The sequence below is a fragment of the Syngnathus floridae genome, chromosome 8 (assembly GCF_059516105.1).
Source record: "Syngnathus floridae isolate MCC-2025c chromosome 8, RoL_Sflo_1.0, whole genome shotgun sequence".
NCBI classification, from domain to species: Eukaryota; Metazoa; Chordata; class Actinopteri; order Syngnathiformes; family Syngnathidae; genus Syngnathus; species Syngnathus floridae.
The window spans coordinates 10458953-10477975 of record NC_142420.1 but is presented as its reverse complement, the minus strand read 5'-3'; the positions used below and the strand labels follow the sequence as shown (position 1 = coordinate 10477975).

The window sequence follows — 19023 nt, the reverse complement described above, 5'->3', positions numbered from 1 at the left end:
TGAGCTACAAAAAGATAATGAATGGTCTTCTGTTAAGCAGCATCACACAAGAGGAAATTATGCTTTATATAGCTGTGTTAAGGCTTTTGTACAGCATTTCTTCAGTAGTTAGCAGTTAAATGCGACACAGATAGCAGCAAAGACTGGTTAGCTACGTACAAAGCTGTTAGCCTAATATGCTAACGTTCCAGTGTGCCAGCGTCATCAGTGATTTAAACATTTAAATTTGTTTTACCGTTTAATCATTTAGTGGGTGCTTCAAAAAAAAGTTCAGAAATGCAAAACAAAGTCTGTGAATGATGACTACGCGCTTCTTAGCTGCGTTAGCATGCTGGCCGAGTCTCCACTAATGTTATTAATGTCATTCATTGACCGTTCAGCCGCTCCCAAAATATTTTAATTGCTGACCTTTTAGCAGATTCACGTAATGTGCATGATCATCATTAGCTGCACTACGCATGGTTATTTGTTTCAAAACATTCTTGTTTCTATTCCTGTCAGGTCTCCGAGCCCGAAGAACCTACATAAAGCAAATGTGAGTAAGGAAATATCTATCAAATGAGAAATTGGTTGACTTTAGCCCTCTACTTTTAGCCGTCTATCTCAAATAGCGCTCTTCTTTTAAGCTGCAGATTATTCCTCTGGAAATGTTTTGAGTCCTCGAGACGAGGAGAAAAAAAAAAAAGAAAAAAAAAGAGTTCTCGCGCTTCAGTCTCCATCTCAGCAGAGAAGACAGGGTGGTACGGGAGCGAGAGAATCAAAAAGCTGGAAATTCACGGCTGAGAATAAATGCTCGCTTTCCCCCCGAGGTGATTTGTCTTTGCGCTCCTCTTTCTACAGATGTTAGAGCCCTTTTTTAGTAAAGACCTGGGGTTCTTTGGTAGCACTTTGATATCCTGCTCGGATTCAATATGTGAAATAGAAGAGCCACTCCGTGACTTGGAGCACATCACACTCTTTGAAGTCTGATCCAATTTTTGCTGCTCACCATTTGATGTTGAAAGGATGAAATGAGGGAAATGTACAGTTTTTGCCAGTAACTCTGCAGAGCATATGTAAGATTAAAAAAGCAAAATCCTTTGGAGGATGTACTTAGAAATGTTAAGCAGATTAATACTTTCCTATACCCCCTCTTTTTTTTTTTTTTTTTATTCTGCGATAAAATTAAATATGAGAGGAAGTCGATGAGCTGGGTTTTTTCCCCCCCAACAATTATGCCGGTGTGTGGCTGTTTGCTAGGAGGGAGTGCAATTGCATTAGCATTTGATTAAAATTACAAAGCGAAATAATAGGTAGCGCTCACTAAATGGTAAATAAACGAACACGGCATATACATGAGTCGATTTCTAGGTTGCGAGGGCTTGTTTCGGCTCCCCCCCGCCCCCCCGGGGTCCTCACTGACATGACTCCTTTGGGTGTGTTTACGCCTCTGCCTTCAAGGTCGGCCCCGACAGCCGAGACAGACACGTGAAAGACGCCAAGAGAGACAAAGACGGTGTGACGAAGCTTCGCAAGGAGACAGCCAGGCTGCGAGACGCGCGATGTAAACAAGGTAAGCCCGCGCTCCATGCTGGCGGGTGCAGGTAATTACGCAGAAATCCCACTTTAGTCGAGAACTAACTCTCATCCCTTCCCAATTCATGGTTGACAGCCAGAAATATTCCTGTGGCATTTTTTAATAACGCAGGTCAACTCATCATAAACGTCTCCCGCTGACATGAAAATACACAAACCCCGATTTGTTGAACACACGTTTGATTTGCTTGCCGCCCCCAGGCCATGAATGACATTAATTCCGATGCCCGCCAGGCTGAGTGGGTGGCTGCGCAGTGGGACCGCTATTTACAACCTCCACCACTAGGGGCAAAGGGGGGCCCGGCCCCTCATTAGTGTTATTAGAGGGCTACGAGCTAAGCGACGGAGGTGGAATAGCATTTAGCCGCGCGGCTGGGAAGATTACGGGGATTAGACATGATAATGTAACACAGACAGGGCTCTCGGAGCGGGCCCGGGATTAGTGTCAGCGCACCGCAGCAGGTCTGGGTTAGATAGCGGCTAATTCGCTAATGCTGCATACAGGTGACCCCCGCTCCCAGGCATCGCTGCTACTCAAGTGTCTGATTTGGAATGTCAAAGTGATTACGGAAGGAGACGTTTCAATAAATGGCGCTTTGCTCAAACATGCAGTTTTGTCAGGAATCTTGCCGGCTTTGGTTTTGAAAGGATACAAAGCATCATCATCCCAGGAGAGTTATTGCTTGTTTATTTCTTGATGGTTTTACCTCCACCAGGGAAATGATTGGCTTGGTTTACTGCAGAAGATTTTTTTCTGAGAATATTTCAACATTTTTCTTTTTTTTTTTTTGTCCCTTAAAGGCCACTTTACTTCACATCATGCTCGTCCAAGTAGGATTATCTAGTTGACTTTGGGGTCATCAAACATTCCTTCATTGAATAGATATAAACGGAGTGTCCTCCAAAGTTGTACTTTTTTAACGAAACGTATCATCTTCACTATCCTCATTTGTAACAAACCGATTTCGGCAGCATTCTCCTGCCTGGTTTCTGTTCTAAGGTCTGACTGCTTTCAGGAAAGTCCATTTGAATAAGAGAGCAGGGTGGCTCCGGCACCAAGGGCACTCTTTGATCCGCGCACATCTGAAGCCCTCCTAACCCCCTTCTTCTTCTACGTCTTTTTTCACGAGAGCCATGCCAGATGTCTTGAGAGCGAGCTCCTTCCTGTGTCTCATCCTGCTGTCGCCTCTGGTGATCGCATCAGTTCTCCTGGGCCACAGCTCGACCCGAGTGTGTCAGGATGAGCCGTGAGAATCGAGTTAGCGCGCCCCTCCGGACTCTCTATGCACCCTGCTTCCATTATCACCACAACAGCTAGGCATGACCTGGAAACTCTTAATGTGTCTGACGGACGTAGGGGTCGTGCAATAGCCTTTTGTGCTTGTTTTTTTTACTTTCCACTTTTGCTGTCAAGCATGGCGAACAACCTTTTATTTCTCGTATTGTGTCACCGAGAAAAACTCTCACGTACGCTGTGTAGTCGTGTAAACGCGACACTCTTAAAGACGGTGTCACCCCTCGTCACCTGTCTCCCGAGCATGAATATTAATAAATACAACATGTTTGGAAATGAGCCGGCGAGGTGCGTGCGAGAAAGGACGACTTTGCTCCAGCGAGCAGCCGATATGATCAGAGCGCTCCTCTGCCTGGTAAACAGGATGGTGCGGCGGATCAGTCAAAGCTGACTTTATGCTTTATGAAAGCTGAGCTACTTATGTTTAAAGGCTGTTTGAAGATTAGACTTGTGGTAAACATACATGTCAAGTGAGAGAGAGAAAGAGAGAGATGGCGTTAAAGTGGAGCAACAACACAGAGACCAATTACCGCTGCACTTTTGGAAGTCACTTTTAACCTGCTTGTTTAATAAAACAAGATGGGAAGGTAGAGAAAAAGGAATGTGAGGAAAACCTAATGTTGATTTATTGGTTGTACAATCAGAATTGCGCACCTATTTTTATGCCAATGCTAACACCAAAAGTTCTAATGTAATGATAAATAAATAGATTAATAAATAAATACATAAATGAATAAATAAATAAAATTGCGCCATATTATCTAGAGCAGTTCACAATATACATTAAATAGCTTGAAAAAAATAACTAAAAAAAATATTTAAAAGAAAAACAACACACGGCAGAGATACCGAGTTTAGTTTTTTGTGGCCTCTAACAACGTTTTTTAACCAACCAATCAGACCACGGAAAGATGCTGATGTCACCAAGGGCTTTGGCACTTTGGTGAGCAATTTGAAATAGTCCCTTTGTTACTACAGGTTCAGTCACACTGGCCCAGCACAACTGATTCAAAAGCAAAAGGCAGATTACATCGACATGGTAACACAAAGATACTGATATCTGATTGGACGAAAAAAAAATTGTAAACACTTGAAGTAGTAGTAGTACACTGCTGTCAAAACCTCACCGCTGCGTTTCACTCCCCCCCAGCTTGTAAACATCTTCCCACATGTCCCGCCCACTGCCACCAACTAGCAGGTATCTTCTGCATCTCAACATGCATCTGCCAGACAAACGATCCACCCTTTCCGTGTTCTCGAGACAAATATTCTCCCTCCCTCTCCATGTCTCAACCCGCTTGATCCGTCCATCTGTCCCGACGTATCGGCGCGTCATGCCTTCAGTTTTAGGCAAATTACAGGCTGAGTGTTGGTAAAGATTTGGAAGGGATCGCAAGTTGCAGGGAAGGAGTTGCCGCTGTCTGCCGCTACCTACGTAATCTCCTTAATGTCAGTGGGAGTCGTTAACAGGATGTACTTCCAAACTAGTCATCATCCATCACTATTCCAGCCCCGTAATCTCCGTAGACGTCGAAGGAAGGTGGAGAATAATACTTCAAGTTTTCGCTAAATTGACACCGGCGGATTCTGTCGTTTGATTTGGGGTGGCAAAGTTTTAACCGAGTTAAACAGATTTAGTCACGGATGATATGCAGTCCAAGCGATAGTAACCATGCTTGAAGTCTTTCTCATTTTTAATCACACCGTCATATTTGGTACCAAAAAAATCTGCACCGTAATACTTGACTTGGTGACTTTTTTTTTTTTTTTTTTTTTTGCATTTGGTGATGACCTTTAACTTCACCTGATCTTTGGCTTAACTTTGAATGGGATTTGTTAATTCTGAACACATCCGCTTCCCCGGTTACAACTGTGCTCACTAATGAAAGCAAATATCTGTTATTTATTTTTCAACTCTGACTTTCAAAAATATTTTTCTTATCTTCAAATGAGTTGTCCAGGTTATTGGCCACACAAATTGTGGAAAAGTCTTTGAAGCGATTTTTATCAGACTCCATTTATATACATCACAGCGTTTGAACAGGGGGGTGTTGACTTTGAATAAAAAGCCCTTCCATGAATGAGTTGATTCCATTGATCCCTCCCTTCTGCTTACCTTGAGGCATCTCGCTCCAAACTTGCATATATTACGTCAAGCGACTAATGGACGACTTCCGAAAAGTCTTTCCCTCCTTTTAAAGCTTTCTTATATTCCATATCTGTTGTCAGTGGAGATGATTGATTTCAGTGTGAAAAGCTGCATGTAAGTAACAACATCCTCCTTCCGCGTTAGTGAAAACAGATGCGGGAACTCCCCCACCATCCTCGTCCAGCACCCCCGACCGACATTATCTGCAGCAGGACTTGCTCATTTTGTCGTCTAATGCGAAGCACATGAGTTAGCGTTTATTGTCCCAAATGATAAAAGGAGTAATAAATCTCAGGAGCTCGGCAACGTTCTGGAAAATCTCTTCAACTTTGGATTTTTGTTGTTGTTTGCAACTGATGAATAAGACCTGTCCCCCACCCCTCCCTTGTTTTTTGGAGGGACGAGGCGGTTGTAAAATGAAGGGGAGCCGTCTGGATTACACGTGCTTCATTTAGACATCAAACATCAAAAGCCCCCCCCCCCCCCTACAAACAAACCCCAAGTGTGGATGTCAGGTGATCCCAGTGTATGATTTTAAGGAGCAAATCAATACATCTTTAATTTATTCCAGTAAAAATCCCTTTTAGCGCCTCTTTCATGTTGCGTTGGGATTTTCAACAGATCTCCAAGTGGCATTTAGAGATGTAATGTGAGTCAACTGCGGTTCTTTGAAAAACAAAAGAATACCTACTGTATCTCCAGAAGAGTTTTTTTTTTTTTTATAATCTCCCGCCTGGCAAACATTTGCAACTGGAGCTCGCTTTCTTTTGATAGAGCTGAATCAATATTCAATGAACCGTGCTGCCTCTTTATTCCCACTCCACCATTATCACTCCCCAAACACTCCCTCCCCCCCCCCGTGTCAGCCATCATCTGACCTCGCTCCACAGCGGCCTCCCGCATGCGTCTTAGCGAGGAGGCCACGCCGGAAGCCGGCTTGGCAGCATCCCCGGCTGCCGTCTATCTGCACGAGCAGCGTTCCTCTGGGGCTCGCCTGGATCAAATGGCAACCATTTCCCAGAGAGAGGTGCCTCGATGGGAAGCCTGACCCATCCTCTGATCTGCAGCACGCTCCAATCGCTGCAGGTCAGAGTGGATAAATGGCCATGCGGAGGAGCCAGCCAACAGATTAGCGCCGAGCACGTTGAGGGAAATATCTAACTGGGATTTAAATGGCAATTACTTGGCTTCAAACACAGGTCTAGATGTTTTGCTCTTGATGGTCTCAATTGATCATCAAACATCTACGATGTAAGGAAATCAATCGGAAAGATATTTGAAATGTTTTTTCTGGGGCCTTTAATGCAGCCACTTTCAGTTCTTGTTTGTTTCTCCTTTCAGTTTTCGCTTCAGGATATAAAATGCATGCTCTATTGGGTTGAGGTCTGGTGATTGACGTGGCCAGTCTTTTCTAGGTGTTGGCGAAAAAAGATAGTCATTATGTATTTTTGTGTAACTTTACAGAGCCTCAATTCTTGCTATTTTTATTATTGTAAAAGGGATTCAACATTCCGAATTTTTATTAGTTGAAGTGGAGGATGGGTTGCACAAGGACTCCTATCATTTATATTCCTCAGCACAGTTTTGTGTGTGTCCACAAGCAAAACCCAGAAAAAAAATACACACAAAAAGGGTCTGTGGAGTTTGTTACATTTCGATCAGCTTCTCAAGAGTCTTACAAGGACGCCTGTGTTCATTAATTGCGAGTGAACACTTTGATGCCGTTTCAGGGGAATAACTAATTTGCTTATCAAACCCATTTTGGAATTATTAGTACACAGTGTGATTCTTTTTTTATCCGTATTTTTTAAATCTGCTGGACTTTGTGTGGATTTTTTTTTTTTTTTTTTTTTTAGAATTTCTGACCAAAAGGCTCTTGCAGACATCTTCATTTTACCTTCCTGCTGACAAACCATGTCATTTCTTTTCTTTACAGTGTACATAAGCGTCCAGTAATAAATACTAAAAGGGGGTTTGATCCGCGCCTCGGATGCTGGCAGAGAAAAGATTTGCTGTTAGCTGACATGAACTTTTTTGGCCATTTACAATGCGTGACTTGAGTAAACCTAGCGCCGTTCTGAATAACATTTTAGAAAGCCGGTGGAACGATATGGAAGAGAAGTCTTTGATGTATATGACTGAGATGTGATGAGGTCGCTTTGGAGAGAGTGCAAAGTAGCGTTGAGATGGAAAGAGCAAATTCAGCTTTAGTCAAGGTAGAGAGAGGCCAAGCTGCCATGAAAAAATACGCTCACCTGGAATGTCAGCAAAGAAGATGCAACATTATCTGCTATTAAATAGGAACGCTTTATTGTCAAAGTGTCTGGATGCGCAAATGTGGTTTTAGGTGCAAATAGTTCTGGTTCTGCACAAAGATGTGCTCGGCAGGAAATGACTCATTCATTGTCATTGTCGTTGACACACAAAAAAAGATTTTTAGGGTGCTTTTTCTTGGTACTGCTCAATTGGACCCCCACTGTGCTCTTCTTCTGTCGCAGGTCCAGTGATGAAGCTCCGTCAGAGGACCCCTCGGCGGCGGGGCCATCAACCCAAGCTTCTTAACAGCCCCGAAGACAGCCTGTACTACAACCAGCTCAACGTGAGTTCAAAGTATCCAACGAGGCCTTTTGTCTGACTTTGGCTGCGCACGCTAATACAATTAACGCTACCTGCGCCAGAGCCCGAAGCCCCGACGTCTCCGCGCCTCTTGTCTTGAACATGTGCTTATGCTCTTTATCTGTTGCTTTCATGTCAGGATGTCTGCCTTCACGGTGAATAATTGATGCGGTTTATCAAAGCTGAGCAAGATGCATGCTTCATCAGACTCACTTGAGCCCTTTGATCAGGAAAAAAATTATGCTGTGACTTCTGATATTATCAGCATCTGCTCGCATTCAACACAAAATCACTTTGAATTAAAAATTAATGACTCTCGGCTCATCTTTTCACTGTGTGCTCTTGGCCCTTTCCTCAGAGAACTCTGGATTACCAGGGGAGCAAGAGGAAGCCCAGAAAACTTGGGTAAATAACTGCTTTCCTACCGGCTCCGAGCAGAGAGCGGGCCCTTTGTGGAACCCGCAAATGGAGTTGTTGTCTCGTCATGTAAATGGAGCGACCGAAATAACAAGCTCGGTTTGAGCTTCACCGCGTCATTAGAGAGATACGTCTCACGGCTTTGTCAGCACGCCGATTTTAATTGTTGAAGCCCTTGACTTGATTTTGTTCTATAAAATGACATCTTAATTATTAAGAACTCCCCTGGGTGGAATTTTTCACGGGGATGACAGCTAACCTGTCGTCTTCCTTGCAGTCAAATCAAAGTGCTGGACGGAGAGGACGAGTATTACAAATTACTGTCAACGGTGGAGTCGATCCCCGAAGAAGAGTACGAGAGCCCGGCCCCCGCCCGCCCGTCCGTTCTAGCCGCAGCTCAGCCTTGACATCGCGTCAGCCGGTAAGACAGACACCCCAAAGAACATCCTCCTTGTTGGATGTGTGGCCGACCGGCGCCTTGGCTTGTTAATCCTCTCTGATCGCAGAATGTCGACAGACACGACTGTCTTGTAGATCACGTTGAGACTATGATGTCATTTTTCAGTGCAATGAATCACCGCCGGCTTCTCACTGAGAGAAAAATTACAAAACACTCAGTTTGCCATAATTAAAGAAAATATTAATACATATAAATACATCTAAATACATATGAATACATATAAATAAATACATATAACATAAATAATAGAAATATAAATAATAGAAATGTAAATAAATGTAATATAAATAAATATAATATAAATAAATACTGACATAATTTAATCAAACAAAACAAACCAATTCAGGAAAAAAATTAATTGTCTGTGAACGTTGCTACTCAAGGCCTCGAACACAGTAGTGTTAAAAGCACGACATTGACTGTCTTAACACAGATCCAAAGACAAATCCTTTTGAAGCTCATAGATCTCAGCACACGTTCTTCTCACTGAGATGTTTCAGTCGTCAAGAGACCCCCCGCCCCCGTACCCCCCCAACCCAACCTTACTGCAAATTCCTCCTTAAATACTGAAATTTGTGTCGGAAATTTAGGCCTGGCGAGTTGATTTGCGGAGCTTTTTTTTTCCCCCCCTCCCTCTTTCAATTTGCATATCATTTACTGTATCTGTCTTTGTTGACACCCGAGGGCCTGAGAGGAGATTTTGATCTTAATAGGAAGAGTAGGGTGGTATGACTGAGGATCTGATCTTGCTTATATTCAGAGGGGAAAACATTAGCGCTCTGCCTAGATAGCGCGGCAGCTTGGCTTTAAAGTGGCCTGAGGTGATCACCCAACACCACTTTTTAGTACCATAGAGGTCAACGCAGACTCATTTCTTTTACAACCGTCTGCTTTTTCCACCTTTGGACGATAGCACGGACATAAAAACACTTTCTTCAAAAGCTTTTTAACAAATAAGCAACAAAGAAATTGAGCACTTAAAGGCTGGTTATTACCGTGCAACTTCTAAAGTTAAATGACACTGAAGTTGTACCAAAAAAGTTTTATTTTTCAGTCATGCCGATGCACAAAAAATCGAAGCCACCTGATTTAATTCAAGGTAATCTCATGGTCGTACTTTGGCTATTTCTTAGATTCATGGTCATATCTGTAAAGAAGCAAAAATAAATAATAATAAAATCAAAGCGTAATAGTCCACTGGTAGTGTTCTAATGTCATATAGTTAGTTGAGAAGCTTTTCACCTCCGAGGCTGCAATAATTACTCCCTTGCTGGGATAGTTGGTTCCTCTGAAGAGCATCCTGAAATAGGTCACCCCAGCACCCTGTAGTGCATCTTAAAAGTACACTGAATCAATTAAGTGTGATCATGCTCCCCTGATTAATTTGAGCCCCGTTCTAGCACCGAGAGAATTTCAAATAGGCCCCACTGGTTGTGAATAACAAGGTTGGACCGTTGTGACAAACAGAGCCAGTGTGGGAGTTTCTATGCTGGCAAATTAACACCCTGGCTGATTGCCTGTGTTAGCATAAGCGAGGAAATGAGCGGAGGCGTCAGAGCACGCGCCACGTGAAACGGAGGGACGTTATGAAATATGGTAGACATTTTTTCCCTGCCTGTTTCTGGCCAACTGACAGAGATGGTAAAAGTACTTACTCACACTCAGTACTTGAGTAGATATGTGTTTAAAAAAAAAAAGCGCTAGCTACAGTTGATGGGACTTTTATGCTAGTAAAACAATGCCTTAGCTTTGCTAGCATTATAAACTGAATAACAGAAAACTGTTAAATTAGCCAATGATGACACAAACAATACACCTAACTTGTATGTACTGTACAAATAGATGATAAATCTGCTTAAGAGCCATTAATTTTTTTGTGATGTCTCACCACTGCAAACTCCTGTGTTAGCGCCTTTTGGCAGGTGAACAGCTAAACGCAAGTTAGCATTCAAAGCTAGGCACCTGTTTTATTTTATTGTTTTCTTTTTATACAACATCATAAAATCGTGTTCCTTTCTTGCTTTAGCTCTTTAAATGTGCCAACATCTGGCACGTGAGAGAGCGTTACTGCCGGCTAACGTTACTGCCGGCGCTATCCCGTGTAATTTAGCGATTTGTCTCCCAGTGAGTTTTCATGAAAGCTCGCATTCAATACAACACAGATTCCTTTCCCCCCCTAACATTTTTATCCAAAGTTTTCAACAACCTTTATGGAAATCGTTGGAGCTGCAGCCTTAACAAACGATGAAAAGCCTTTATTTTGTGAGGAAGCATACTTACCTTTTCACCTAACAGTGATGATGTCTTACTTCAAAGCGAGGACGCGATTAGGCCGACATTGTCCTCTCTTCTCTATCCGCTCAGTTCAAAGGGAGAGTTTGAATACCGCCGTTTCATGTGAAGCTTTTCAAATACTGTTTTAATGCAGTTTACTTGCTTTTGATATCCAGATGAGCCTGATTTTCATCACACTGGGTTGTGCTATACGTCATTGTTATTGCAAACCTCAGTGAAGAATGAATCGTTCCAAATCCAGACAGCGCACATTGGACTCGATGCTAACTTATCAAAAGCTGCTGTGAACTCAACATTGGATCTATTTACATCAACAGGTCTACGTTTTCACTTCATCCCAAGTGCAATCTTTTCTGGTTCACCTTCATTTCGTTTGATCTGTGCGTGCATTTTCTTTTTAGTAGAAATAATCTGTTCCAGAGGGATGGATTGAATCTAAAATTTAAACAGGATTTAGGCAGACATTGCGATGCTCTTTGGTGCCTCGTGGTTGCAAGTGAATAAATGGACAAACACCAGCGTCAGCCGGGTGCCAGATGTGCGTCGAGGCCTCAGAGCAAAAGAATATTGCCCGCAGACAGCATTAATGAAGAAAGTGTCGGAGCGGGGCGGTGAGAGGGAGCGCAAGGAGGCGTCGAGCAACAAGGGGATAAAAGAAGCATCAAAGGTCCGCTAATGACAAAAGATGCAATTAGGGTTACGCTAGCTTTTGTTTGGAGCTTCCTCACACCTGCAGTCAGTCGAGGGGTTTCCAAGTGTTGTTTTGTTGTTAACATTAGCACGCACTTAAAAAAAAAAAAAAAATGGGGGGCTGGGGTCACAGTTTGCTCTTTGCTAATCTGAGCGGTGACCAGTTGTTTCACCCTAAATTACAATTCTACTTTCATTTGGAGATGAGGTCGGGTTTCACTAGAGCTTAACAGTGGTTCGCAATTTTTTTTACACCAAATATCAGCTCATAAAATACGTAGCTCTCCAAATGCTACCATAATGGCTAACATTAAAATATTGTTATGTAGTAATGTAGACCTTCGTGTAATAGTCATTTAGTTTTATGTACTGTCCTTTAAAAGTTAAAATTGTATTTTATATTAAAAATGTATAAGCAGATAGACTGGGCATATTGTTAAGCGCCATTCTGATATGTGATATTCAGTGATTCTTTTTCATACCACTAGAGGGAGCCCACGTACCATTAGCGGTTCTCGGCCCACACTTTGAGAACCACTACTCTAGAACAATAGAAGCAGTATGTAAAAGCTGTTATCCTGTGCGCCATGAAATTCACTGACTTGAAAGTTTTTTCAGTGCCTCCGGTGCTGGAATGGGACTTGACAAATCAGAGCGTGAAATTGTGATTAGCTTTCTTCAGTTTGTAGAGCAAGGAGGGCACGAGCAGACTTGGCATGGCCAAAGGTGGAACCTGTTTTGTTTTTGCCTCGTCGCTGCGTCCCCAGATGGCGCGACCAGCTGCCACTGAATAAACACTGGACGGGTAACAGTGTGAGAATCATTGTGGACTTGTTTTGGTCCGGGATGCATAACAGAAAAACTTGTTATAGCCGAAAGGGGGAGAGCAAAATTTGGATTGGACTCAAGATAAAATTCAATTTTCCACACTTTTTTTAAAATTAATTTGCGTATCAGAACCTCTGACGTTGAACATCCCTGCAGTTGAACAATTTGAATAGTTGTGAGTTCAAGCAAGACGGCAGCATAATTCACAAGAGCTCAGTACAGAAGAATGCAATGAAATCACATCGGAAACGTTTTAAAAATGCAGTTAAATGATATGAGGGAAATTTGGGATGGTGACACTTCAAAGTGATCGTTTTTCCATATTTTGCTGAGTCACAGTAGTGGTGAAACTCTTCTTTGTTTGCCCACATGACTTAAATCATATACAGTCTCCCAGTGGCCATGTGATATTTTCCTTTTTTTGTTGTTTTCTGGTTAAGGCTGGAACAGATGAAAAGCATCTCCACATAATTCAATATGGAAAAATGATTTACGATTTAAGCGCTTTGCCTTATTGTTCGCTTCCACTGCCAACCGCAAGTGTGCCCGTTGCGGGTGCAGCAGGAGAATTCCCCTTTTTAGTGTCGGATTATCACATCCAGGGTGGGCCGCTAGAAGGTACAATGACCCGTCCCGCCTTACGTGACCCCCAGGCCAAGCCGCGCATTGCCGACCGGGGTCTTTTTGCTCTTTGCTGGTGAATATGCACACATCTCCCACTTCATAGGCTCACAAGAGGGCGAGGTGGGGGTGGACTTGTATCGCGTTGCAGGGGAAAATTAGGGGAGACCAAAGTCGGAGTTTCTGTGTGTCGGGGGGCCGCGAACAATGGCGGCTTTCTGTCAGACTGAGACTTCAAAGGTCTGCTGAGTGACTGCTCCGAGTTCCACTTTGTTGTCGATCACTGAGGAAATTCACAGATGTTTTCTCATACGAGACACCATTATAGCGGTTCAAGTACCGCGTAGCCTCCAGCGCCCCCCCTCCCCCCTTCCCGCCGTCACTCTCCTCTCTCTCCAACACAGCCCTCTCCTCTCTCACACAGGATATGAACCACCCACCCTTAAACTCCCATATCTCTTGTCGAAGAAGACAAAGTTCCATAGCTCTCCATCTAATTGCAGATAATACGGAATGATAAGGTTGGTTTTTTTCCAAGCTGTCAAAACTGTCGCAACTGCTGAAAAGCACACTTTTAAGTCGTACGGTATACATATATATTAGGGTTGTGCATCTCTCCAATAAAAAATAATTTTCACACTTATCTCAAAACAATCTTTTGGGTCATAATCATAGTTATGGAATATATTCAAGTATTTAAGTCAAAAATCCAAATGGGACCGTTCAAAAATTTACTAGCCTACAAACTCATTAAATATCACGTAAAGCAAATGCTGATCGCGAAAACTTATGCAGGTGCTTTGGGGTAATGTGATTTTTCTTTCTTTTTTTTTTCCCCTCTGTCCTCTGCAGATTGCCTTCTTCGCCAGCAAAGTCAACCTGAAACCAAAAAGCGTCAACAAACTACATCTCATGCACATTTGTATTTATTTATGACAAAATGATGTTTTATATGACACAAATAAATGTGGTTTTATTGTGATTTGGTTGTTAATGTTTTTCTCAATTTTGGAAAAAAAAACTAAACGATACCTTCTGAAGTTGCCACCTGCTGTTTCTTAGATGAGATTTGTGCAATTGAAGACTACACAAGTAATCTGTCTTGAGGGCAACACAGTTTTGCCATTATTTGTGCCTTTTATGTTCAAAACTAGTGGCAAAGAGGTTCCACCTGTTGAATATTATGGAAAAAAAATAGCTGGAATACTTCAGACAGGGTTGAATCTACTCAGACTTAAATTGACTCCCTGGTATGCTTTTTATTATGCAGCAGGAAAACTTTGAGTCAAGCCAACAACTACTGATGTGACCCAGTGTCAAACTCGAAGCGTGGCCATAAGACGGTAAAGGTTTTCCGCAAGTCGATTACCTCGGGGACAGGACATTGTGTCGAGCACACGCTCTGGGAAATTCTCCCAAACTATTTCAAAGCGCCGCCTGGCCGTTGAGATGCCATTGAAATGCATGAAAATGGAAGAAGTTGACTTTAGCAGCTCAAAAGAAGAGATTGATTATTTGGCAAAACTGCTGGTCTGCAGAGTCAACGCACTTAACATACATGATCCAAATATCGTTTTCGTAGCGGAGAGGCCAACATATAGGGAAAATTAGCAATTTGATGTAACCAGTAACCGTGATGCTTGTAGTTCATAGAAAAGTCAGTAGTCACCCCATTTCTGAAAATTTGGCAAATTTCGCCTCGTCACTTTTCCTCCACTTCTTGTAAACAAGCTTAATCTAATTTTCATATCACTCGGCCATACGCAACTATGCCGTTCATGTCGTTGTAGCTTACATGGCTTGAGCCCAGCAGGGCCACCCCCCCAATCCCACTCCCCCTCATGACTGTGTGCGGAAAGCCGTGGGAGAGGACTAAGAACATTAATCCCATCAAAGGAACACATCTAATTCAAAAATCTGCCTCTCCAAACTGGGTTGAGAGTACAGTGATTGTTTCGGCTGAGGGAAGCCTGATAACCGTCACGCAGCTGTTATTCGGAACTATGCAAGTTTCAGAAAGACTACTTTTCACTTCATAAAACTACGAGAGTGAAAAATAATGCTTTAAAACAAATTGTAGCGCTTTTGGTGCTGCTTAATCACTTAATTAAACAGTGACAAGTTGAAAAATATCTCTTACAACAAGACGGTTTGCATTTTTAGCCTTAATTACGAAATGAGTATGTTTGCCCTCTCGTGGACTAGTATTTAATTGTTCTGCATGTCAGTATACGGGGCTGGCATAGAAAGACATAATTTGAAAAGATTCTTTTTAGACCAATTAAGTGAAACTGAGATTTGTGCCAAAGGAATGAGCGAATGACTCTGATCTTAAAAATGATAAAAACATACGATTAAAACAAGTGAAGTGTAAATCAGCAAACTAGAACAGAGACGCCGATGGTGAAGAGATGAAAAATTCGAGTCACTTGATGTATCATCCCCCATCGAGTTCTCTGAGATCTCCCGAGATAACAATGTCACATTGTGGCTCGGAGTTCTACTACAAATCCTTAATTACAAAAAGCGGATCAGATGACTCGGGCGGCCCAACGGTGGGCTCTCCGGGCGGCATGTGGGGGGGCTTTGATAGGGGGGGGAAATCCAATTATTTGTCTATATACATTTCCCACATAGTGATTACTTCATTAATTGTCCCGCCTTTATCTCCTCCCTCCCCCGCCTCCCCTCGCTAATAATCAGCTCCTTTATCCCGCACCACAAACACACCATAGTAGCTTTGTGGATTCAAAGGATTTGCTTGCTTCACTCAGAGAGCTGCCATTCTTTGATGATTGGACAGCAGCAAACTTCAAAGTCTGCCATCTTATTTGTGAGTGGCTGGCAGCCCACCAAAGTGCTTATCACGTTCTCTCAAGTGATCCACCGCCGCCGCGTCAGATAGTGCGAGAAGATCCGCCGGAGAGGAAGGGATCGCATCGGGGCTCGCTCCAAACTGACTTTTTTGTCTCTTTCGACACCGATGCGCACACCTTTTTGAATTTAAAGACACTTTGGAGGCGCGTTTGAATTGCGCGTTTGTTGTCCAGGCGGAGGAGGACCATGGCAGCAGTGGCTGTTCTGCGGAACGAGACGCTTCAAGCTTTTCTGCAGGTTGGTTTTGGTCCAACTTTGGGGCACTCTTTATAGTAGAAAATAAGTGATTCGTTTTTTATTTTACTTTAATGGGAGCGGAGAGTTGATCTGAAGTCAAGTCAAAACTTTCTGGAGAACAAACAAATAATCTGCTCTGGCAGGATGGTTCATTCGGGTACACCTGTCCAGAGCGTTCTATTAAAATTTCGACCTGTTTCACAATATTTTTGTAACCTATATAGTGTTTTCAAACGACTCTTAGAGTTGAGAATAATCTAAAATGTTAGTTTTCTTTTGTACTGGTGTACAATCTGCGCTACATCTCCCAGAGGTATTTCTTATACTTTTACAGTAATATAAATTCTGCTCTATAAGATGCGTTCTAATCCATATTGCTGTTATTTATTTTTCAATGTACATCTCAAAGAAAATTGTTCTACTACTTTAGATACGGTTTGATAGTTAAAGTTGCTATGATGACAATATGCGCTGTTATAGTGATGTCGAATTAAACTACATTTCCAAGAGAATAGTTTCTAATACATTGGTTCCCTAATAAACCGAAACCAGTAAATCGTATTAAAAAGCTTTGCCTATTAATATACGTGGAGTGGTTTCGGAAACTTTTTCCGCTAACGAGATCGACAACCCAATATAAATTAATTTCACAAGTTTGCATTTAGTTGCACTATAGCTTGTTGCTAATATTTTTATGACCTCGTTCAGTTTATGAAGCAAACAAATCACAACAGATAGTGGTGTACCTATTGTAGTGACCATGTCAAGTTTCCCCTCCCACTGAAAAGTGTCTCTCTCGCCCGCATTCCAGGACCGCACCCCCAACTCTTCCCCGGAGAATTGCAAGCACTCCCCGCTGGCTCTCCTGGCTGCCACCTGTAACCGCATCGGACACCATCATCATCACCATCACCACCACCCGCCGGGCTCTAGCCCGCCCGATTTCCTCCAGGTCCCTTACGACACCACCACGCTGGGCTCCCCCTCGCGCTTGTTCCACCCGTGGACTAACGAGACCAGCCCACCTGGCAACTCCACTTTTGGACTATCCTCAAAGCCTCAGCCGTTGGGCTCCTTTGGCTCCCCGCACGAGTTGCCCCTGACCCCGCCTGCGGACCCCGGTTACCCGTATGATTTCTCGCCGGTAAAGATGCTGCCGTGCTCCATGCAGTCCCCCTGCCCGCCCACCTACGTGCCGGCGGTGAGCTACGCAGCGCCCGCCCCCATCCCGCCCGCCATGCCCACCTTTGTCACGGGCCACGCGGGCCAGAGACAGCTGTCCCCTAACCCGACCGAGGACATCCCTTGGTGGAGCCTGCAGCAGGGCAACCACGTGGCCCACCCGCACCGCTTCCAACTGCAGCGCGGCCTGGTGCTGCATGGCCACACGGCCGACTTTGCCCAGTACCAAACGCAAATCGCCGCCCTCCTGCACACCAAGTCGCCCCTGACTACCGCACGCCGCTGCCGGAGGTGCCGCTGCCCCAACTGCCAGTCGGCGTCCGCTTCCGGCGGGGGCGACGAGCCGGGCAAGAAGAAGCAGCACGTCTGCCACATCCCGGGCTGCGGCAAGGTGTACGGCAAGACGTCGCACCTGAAGGCGCACCTGAGGTGGCACTCGGGCGAGCGGCCCTTCGTGTGCAACTGGCTCTTCTGCGGCAAGAGCTTCACGCGCTCCGACGAGCTGCAGAGACACTTGAGGACTCACACCGGAGAGAAGCGCTTTGTGTGCCCGGACTGCTGCAAAAGGTTTATGCGGAGCGACCACCTGGCCAAGCACGTCAAGACGCACCAGAACAAGAGGAGCAAGTGCGTGGACAAGGCGGCAGTGGAGCACGTCAAGAGGGAGGACTCGAGGAATCATTTTCTGTGACCCTCATGTTCAAAACACTTCCCAAAAAAAGTCATTAGTGCAATACGTTTTGGGGGTGAGCTTTTTTTCTCCATCACGACAATATTTCTGGCTGTGTTAATGACCACAAAGAGGTTTGAAATCGCTGCAGCATGTCTTTGAGAGTTTATGGTCTTCAATCGAAGACCCCCCCCCCCCATTTTGTAAATATTATTTAATAGCTTTTGTTGAATAAAAGTGTCAAGTTTTTTGCTCCATGGGGAGGTGTTTTTAAGCATGCTCTTGAGAAAGTTTGCTATTGTTGAGATGACCCAAATACAATGTGAGAATAAAGAATATATAACATTTTGCCATATGTCTGTAGAATTCATTAACCTCACTGTTAGTTATATGTTAAATGGGGCTGATTACAACCCATTTTTATGTACAAAACAACCCTAAAAAATGAGCTGGTTTTTTTTGTGCCAAACAACCCTGGGTCTGTCCAATTTTTGCGTTTAGGCAGGTTTCTCTGTTTAACTACACCATTGGACAACTTAGAGCACCGTTTAGAACAAAAAAAAGTTTTGTTTGTGTGCCTCAGAGTTCCTGCTGTTCAAATATCATACCACAAATTGACCGTAAAAATATTGGGCCTCGACAAAAATAATCGAATGTGTTGCTTGATCGTTGTATTACACTCGGAGGTGTTCCTAATATTTTGTTTGTCACAGTTAGCTACAAGGGGGAAAGACAGCATTCATCTTTAAAAGTCATCCAAGGTAAATGTGTGAATACTTGACATTTATATTTTTTTTGTGTGTGTGTAATGTGATGCTATAAAGACTGTTTTAGATTTCGGCACCCTTAGCCAAAATGTTAGCTCCATAGATATGACGTCTTTTAAGCATGACAATGGTCCTTCTCATTTGATGTTTAAAAATCAGGTGCCTGAGCATTGAATTTCAATCTCCATTGAGCAAATGCAATGTCAGCCTTCTTCAGTGCATGCCAGGGTACCCTCTCTCTTGTTCTCCTTGTCTTGTATCCTATCAATGGAAGAAAAAAAAGTTAGCCTGAAAGAAAACCTTGTGCAAACTATTATCTATTTCCCTGCCTCAACAGCGCCCCCC

The 19023-nt window shown here is 43.5% G+C and overlaps 2 protein-coding genes across 6 annotated transcripts in view; both read left to right on the top strand.

The window, feature by feature from the left end:
• myo3b (myosin IIIB) overlaps positions 1–13927 on the top strand; it is a 46373-nt gene extending 32446 nt beyond the window's left edge. For all 5 annotated transcript variants that reach the window (XM_088382300.1, XM_088382301.1, XM_088382298.1 and 2 more), the window contains 6 exons: positions 502–535; positions 1441–1552; positions 7517–7617; positions 7993–8039; positions 8329–8472; positions 13798–13927. In XM_088382300.1, coding sequence (XP_088238426.1) covers positions 502–535; positions 1441–1552; positions 7517–7617; positions 7993–8039; positions 8329–8458 — 424 coding nt within the window. In that variant the 3' untranslated portion in view covers positions 8459–8472; positions 13798–13927. The remainder of the gene's footprint in view (positions 1–501; positions 536–1440; positions 1553–7516; positions 7618–7992; positions 8040–8328; positions 8473–13797) is intronic.
• A 1679-nt stretch (positions 13928–15606) lies between these two features.
• Positions 15607–18266, top strand: sp5a (Sp5 transcription factor a). The gene is made up of 2 exons (XM_088383839.1): positions 15607–16059; positions 16871–18266. The coding sequence occupies exons 1-2, from the start codon at positions 16009–16011 to the stop codon at positions 17930–17932; spliced, it is 1113 nt and encodes a 370-aa protein (XP_088239965.1). The 5' UTR covers positions 15607–16008; the 3' UTR covers positions 17933–18266.
• Positions 18267–19023: the final 757 nt, after the last annotated feature.

Coding starts and splice junctions, on each gene's coding strand:
- sp5a (XM_088383839.1), top strand. CDS start 16,009: ATGGCAGCAGTGGCTGTTCTGCGGAACGAGACGCTTCAAGCTTTTCTG. Junction 16,060..16,870: donor CGCTTCAAGCTTTTCTGCAG/GTTGGTTTTGGT, acceptor CCCGCATTCCAG/GACCGCACCCCCAACTCTTC.